The sequence below is a fragment of the Sardina pilchardus genome, chromosome 1, assembly GCF_963854185.1.
Source record: "Sardina pilchardus chromosome 1, fSarPil1.1, whole genome shotgun sequence".
Classification (NCBI taxonomy): Eukaryota; Metazoa; Chordata; class Actinopteri; order Clupeiformes; family Clupeidae; genus Sardina; species Sardina pilchardus.
Window position 1 is genome coordinate 44,953,884 of NC_084994.1, and position 6,889 is coordinate 44,960,772.

Here is a 6,889-nt window from a genome sequence, read left to right on the forward strand (position 1 = left end):
TGATGACTCCCTGCTGAGGTACTCTGGGACAGACTCTACAGCTCGCCTGGTGGAGTACTCCTCCCTCCTGAAGGATCAGATGGTGGACAATCTCCCAGAATTCATCGAGAAGGTCAGTGGGGCCCTGGGGGGCTTCACCTCTGTACCCAACGCAGTGGGTTTGGGCGCGTTTGTGCTCTCCACGATCCTGCAGCTGGCGTTTATCAACGTCAAGGCCTCACAGGACATGCTGCAGCGCGTCTTCGCCGAGGAGAAGTCCTCGGAGGTGCGCAACCTGATGGACGAGTACCTGAAACGCTACAGGATGCACCTGCGCGACGAGCGCCGGCTGCTGGCTGACTCGGAGCGGCTGGAGACGCTGCTGAGCTTGCAGCTCACCCGATTGCGCAACTCCATCCTGGTGGACGGACAGATGAGCTCGCGCGCGGTCAAACACTGGGTCAACGGGGCCGTCTTCCACACGGAGACTCTCCTGCACATCGGCAGACTCAGGCGGGGGACTGTGGCGGGGGTCGAGGGCTCGGAGAGCGCCAAGAGAGCGGCGAGCAGCGCCGCAGACACCTACTACAAAGACATGATGAAAATACTGGAGAGATACAAGGAGTACAAGTGGTCAACATTTTATTTACGATATCGTACAGGTATCTGTTCATATGAGTACACATGGGACTTCTGCACAGATTGTGTGTTCACTAGTAAAACCATTTTTATTCAATTATTGAGTGAAACAGTATGTAAAATATCGGAAGATGATCACCTGCAGTATGTTTTATCAAATCACAAGATTTTTAGAGAAATGAAGGCCTACTTTTCTAATGTTCAAAATAATGCTGATGTTCTGATTAACGAAAAGGGAAGATTCCAAATATGAGCACCATAGCTTCGCACAAGGTGTGTGGTCAGGTACAATCACTGATCGCACTATTTTGACACCACCGAAAATGATTGCTGAGAAAAATCTGGTCCAAAGTAAAAGGCGCAATATTTCACTGAGAGTGTATTATCAAAAAATCCAGTTTATGATCTCTTTAGTTAGGCTGGGTGAACCCTGCCTGACCTGCCGGCGAATTTGGATTTCGCCCAGCAGCTCAGGCTGGAAACCTGCAAATCTATCTTCCCTGCCTCCCTTATACAACCGACTATCCAAGCGTACGGAGTCATTTGAATGTTGCCCATTGATCACGCCTCTTGTGCAGTAGAAATAAAGCGCAGACTTCCCATACTAATGTTCAATCTTAAATAGCCAGACAACTGTTTAGTGGTAAGACCACAGCAACTTTGCGATCCTAGGAGACTCTATAGCAACCCCCTTACTCATTGCTAGGCATGACTGTGAGGCGGGCAGTGTTACCTGCCCAGGCGAGTGCAGAGGGGGCATACGCTGTATATACACACCTGTTTCAGTACGCTTTGGTGGAATCCTGATAGATCATCAAAATAGGTCTCAAGGATAGCAATATGGCAATATGGTAGCATAAAGGTAACATTTAGCAGGCCAATGACACAGCCACAAAATAATGCTATCAATGATTTAAATATTATTTACATTAGATATATTATTACACAATATTCATGTCAGACTGCTACTGTACATGACTGGCTCTAATTTGAGACCACATCACACAATATGATCAGGCTTCTGTGCTGTGCACAGTGCACACACCATAATGAGAGTGGACATTGACACCAGTACAGGCTCATTTATTGACATATCTCAAGGGCAATGAAACTTCAGTTGGGTCATTTTGCCTTTTTTTCCACGTCTACAGGAACAAACTAGAGGTCATCTGAAAAGAAGAGTTTGTTATCAATGTTTTTCTAAATCACAATCAATACATTAGTCCTAATGTGTGTGTGTGTGTGTGTGTGTGTGTGTGTGTGTGTGTGTGTGTGTGTGTGTAATCACACCAATGCTGTTTCAGTCTACCCTAAGTCTAAGTCTAACTCATAATGAGTTGGGGCTGACCGGTCACGACAGCGTATCTGATGAGCATGGACCACCTCAGACCACCTCCTCCAAACACACTGTGAACAACGCCTCGCCGGACCCCACAGTGACACCCCAGCATGGGGGCTGTTTACTCAAGGCCCTGGACTGTGCGAGTGGCCTGCTCCAGTTTGTTTCAAGAGTCATTTGTTTCAATAAAGCGTAGAGGCTGCACATGGTCCAAATGCCACGCTGCCTTTGGCGAGCAGCGACATGATTTGGCACCGGACTCTCCAACCACAGTGAATAATGAGGGCTCTGTTTTTCACAAAGTCCGTGTGTTGAATCGCAGCAGCTCCCCTGGTCCACTCGGACCAAAACTGAAATGCAGGGGAGGGGAGGAGGGGTGTTTGTGTTATTCTCCCACTACTCTCCTCTTTCCTCATCTCTCCTCTCCTCTATTATCTTCTCTCTTCTCTTCTTTCCTCTCCTTTCCTCTTCTCTCCTCTCCTCTCTTCTCTTCTCTCCTCTCCTCTCCTCTGATGAAATCGCCGCTGAACCCACATCTTCAGAAACTGAGCGAAGCAAGAGATTTATGAAGAGGGGAACTTTTTTTTACAGTGCTGCAGTTGGAACTGAACTCTCTTCTCGGCAACCCCTTATCCTTCTGCTCCTCTATAAACACAATCATAATGAACTTAATAGAGCCCCTCTTGCCAAGACCTTCCATCACAGACGTGCACACACACGCACAAATGCTTTGTAAAGAAACCCAATGGCAACGAAAGTGCAGTGCGCTCATGGTCGCCACATGAGCTTGCAAACTCTGTGCAAGAATTAGGAGATCAGTTCACTCTGAAGCCTCCGTCTATTCTAATGGATAATGCTATGTCTTCATTTGCTTCAGGAATTTACATAAGGATTTTAGAATACACTACTATAACACAGTAGCCACCGAATACCATCTTCAATAAGCAACAATTGTCAGTACTCAAAAGATAACATTACACCTTTTAGTGAAGGGTCAGATTACATGGGGGTTTTAATATTTTTCATTTAATGTAGGTTTATTTTAATGTAATGTACTAGCTGAAAGATACCCAGTATCTCAGGCGACCCCACATGGGGGCTCGACCCCAAGGTAGGGAAACATTGCACTAAGGTGACCAGAGGCGACTGTGGGTGCACAGACATGTGTTGAGTTGCTGTGATTGGACTGGTAACTGGTTGGTCTGTAGGAACCTGGTGTTACATATACTAGTCACAACATGTAAATAGGACAATGTTGGAGTTCTTTTGTCACTTTTAGGAGTGAGCATTGTCCACCTCAATGCTAAGCTAACCATGCTAAGCTAGGCTAATGGTGGGTGCGTCAGAGTTACTGCAGGCACCAATGAGAAGGGTATGCATCATCTTCTCTTATTCTCATTTCCCAATATGTTGGTGTGTGCCTTTAAAAGCAATGGAGACGAGACACCCACCCAGGTCATTATGAGCTGAGTGTATGGCTTAAATAGAAATGATCATATTTTTTATGCCTATCTGTTAGTCTCTTGAAAACCATTGTGGAATGGAAAATGGAAATGTAGATATTTCTTAGAAAACTGTCATTTTCTTCAACAAAGTTATTGTACAAAATACAGAGGATCCGAGGCACTCAAATAGGATGCATATACATTTTTTTATTTTCTTATTTGGCGATTTAAACATGTTTCAGCCAAGCTGGCCTTCATCAGAGTTATTGTACATTCAACAGTTATTGTAATTAGTACATTCAACTTTCAATAAGGTCAATGACAGTGGCAGTCGCGTAGTGAGGTTGCTTGTGAGGACGTTATTCGGAAGGTTCCTCCTTGGTTAACCAGAACCTCAAGGTTATTCTGTACATTAGAAAAGTAGCTCTCTATTTCTCTTAATTGCTTGTGATTTGAGAAAGTATCATCCAGGAATGCATCTGATTTAATTAAAAAACAATAGTTTTCATGTATTTTATGGCTGACATGTATCTCGCTTTCATGGAAATAACAGCTACCCACACAAAAACCAAGGCCGGTTGAACAGCTGTAACTCAAATCTAAATGAAACGTTGTCTTCTTGTACGCCTTGTAAGCTTCCAGTATATTTGTCATGTCTCTGTTGTATACAGCTACAGCACCTCTCACTGCTCTCTTAGCGTCCTCAAAATTCCCAATTCCAGTTCTCCTCCTGAGTCGGCCGACGTGCAGGAGCACCTGTGTGTGGAAGACGGCCCCGTTGACCCAGTGTTTGACCGCGCGCGAGCTCATCTGTTTGTCCACCAGGATGGAGTTGCGCAAAACGGAGAGCTGCAAGCTCAGCTGCGTCTCCAGCCGCTCCGATTCTGCCAGCAGCCAACGCTCATCGCGCAGGTGCATCTCGTAGCGTTTCAGGTATTCCACGATCAGGTTGCGGATCAGCGAGGCCTTCTCCTCAGCAAAAACACTTCGCAGCTTATCAATTTGACTTGGCCCCTGTGAGCCCATTGTGGCACTGAACGCCAGCTGCAGGATCGTGGAGAGCACGAACGCGCCAAAACCCACTGCGTTGGGCACAGGGGTAAAGCCCCCCAGGGCCCCACCGGCCTTCTCGATGAAGTCTGGAAGAGAACTCCCCAGTCCTTCTTGCAGGTTTGAGGAGTACTCCACCAGGCGAGTTGCAGAGTTTGTCCCAGAGTACCTCAGCAAGGTTTCATCAATCCCCACGTCAATGTGATTCGCTGGAAGACTATCACGGAACTCCTGAATACTGACAGACTGTTCTCCACCCATGTCTTCACTGTGGCAAATCTATAAATGAAGAGGACAGAGGGAAATGGAAGTGTAGACGTTGGTATGAGCAGGGCCACCCATCAACCCTCCCCACTTTGTGCTTTGTGTGCAACTGTGAGTAAAGTTCATTATGCAACAGTGTTACTGAACAACCCATTTTGTCTGTAATCTCTAGCCACTGGCTGGTTGGAAAATATGTTGCTCACGTGCACAAAAAGCATGGTGGACATTTGTTTTTTCGTCAGCAGAGAGTGAACAATTCCGAAAGGTTGCGTCACTATATGTTCCAATGAAGTTTCAGGTTCAGTGAATACAACCGTCAGTTTGTTAGTTGAATTAACTATAATGTCCCATATGACCTATATGAACTATGAGTCTGCCTACAAACTCTCATGATGTGGAAGTAGATAGCTCAATGGTCAGCATCCTGGTCTACTACATGTATGTGGGGTTTGATTCCCATGTGAAGCCTTTTGGCAGAGAGGAGTAAAAGTCCAAAGTGTGCGTGTGTACCAACGTCTCTGCAGAGAAGGCACGCAATTTCCTGAAAGCTTGCATGATGGCAACAACAACAACACACAAGATGAACTAACAATCAGTAGACTGGTGGTGATGAGCGTGGAATGAGTGGAGTCAGATTGGGAGAGAGCGAGATCATTGCAACACGCTGTATCACTGCCACGCTCTCTGCATGCATGCCAAATTGGGTGCAACTCTGTTCATAGGGGGTGCTGTAACTGACACATTTCAAAACTTGCTTGGACCCCTATCATCACCGTTTGTGGATGTGAGTGTGCATATGAGTTTGAGCTCAGCATCTAGTGTATGGGTTCTATACATTTCAATACATTTTGTGCAGCACCAAGGAGCCCCTCAACCCTCATCCTACCCCTAAACTGAGGGGAGTAGTGCCTTGAAGGCAGCGCTGCCTGGAAAGCACCGTTGAGGGCAAATAATACCAAAGACCGTGTGTGAGTGCGTGCGTGCGTGTGTGTGTGCGTGCGCACGCGCGTGTGTGTGTGTGGGTGGCCCCAGCACTGACCCCTGTGCCCGTGTGTCTTCCTGCCGCTCTGATTGAGGAGTGCAGGAGCCGGCCGCTTCCTGGCCAGCCTCGCCCGTGTTGCGCGCCGCAGCTTTGATTTGATTGGCCTGCTGGTCTCAATCACACTTGTGTAAACGATACGAACGATAGCCCTTCAGTCACCCCCACAGCTATACCTCACCCCCATACTCCCAATCCCAAGTAATCAAGGAGCCTTGACAAATAAATGAGACCCCTCATTCATTCAGTCGTTCTCTTGTTCTCTCTCTCTCTCTCGCTCCCCCCTCTCTTTTTTTATCCCTCTCTCTTTTTCTTTTCGTTCCTGCGAGTCAGAAATTGGACACAGATGAGCTGCACTTCCCCGAAGTGACTGCCGACGTTTATACACAAAATCTTGTCTGTGCTTATGCAAGTATTTTTTTTTTTTTCATTGGCCCAGGGTTTTTTTTTTTTTTTTTTTTTTCAACATTTTGTGCGGAGAAGAGGGATCCGTTAAGAAGCCGAAGCAGCGAGATGTCAGAGCAGACATGCTGAAACAGGGAGCGAGTTGGAAAGCCGGCGACCGCAGTCGGAGGAGCAGCGAGCCCCTGCCATTTGGGTGATGGAATCCATCTGGCTCTGGAGAGAGCGACTCTTGAGCTTCTCTGAAATGATCCCTGGAATTGGTTAGTCATTCTCCTGCTCTCCGCCTGCTGCAGTACGAGGCCCTCGACAGCACCCACGGATCACTGAGGACAGCGACCAATTGCTTCAATCTGAAACATATCATCCTTTACCAACCACCCCCCACCCCAAATACACAAACACACACACACACACACAACATTCCCCTGCAACACTGCCATTCCACCACACACCACACGCTCTCAAAAAAGCCCTGACTCCTGTGCTCGGGCTGGGCTTCCAGAGGCACCCCCCCCCCCCCCACACACACACACACACACACACACCAACCCCCCCCCCCCCACTCCAACACCCACCCCTGCCTCCACCTCTTTGCGCAAGGCCGACAAGGAAAATCTGCTGTTTTGCCAAAACTATGTTCAAAGGCCGCAAAAATGCACCTCTGTTTCTGATTTCCAAGCCAATCTATACATCTTGCTCCAAAGAAAAAGTGTGTGTGTGTGTGTGTGT

General features: G+C 47.3%; 1 protein-coding gene across 1 annotated transcript; it reads left to right on the forward strand.

Moving 5' to 3' along the window:
- Window positions 1–227: 227 nt before the first annotated feature.
- Window positions 228–4,255, forward strand: LOC134092789 (uncharacterized; the record flags this gene model as incomplete). The annotated part of the gene is given in 1 exon segment (XM_062545869.1): window positions 228–4,255. A coding segment is annotated over 1 exon segment (644 nt), but the record flags the coding sequence as incomplete, so codon positions are not given.
- Between the last annotated feature and the right edge of the window lie 2,634 nt (window positions 4,256–6,889).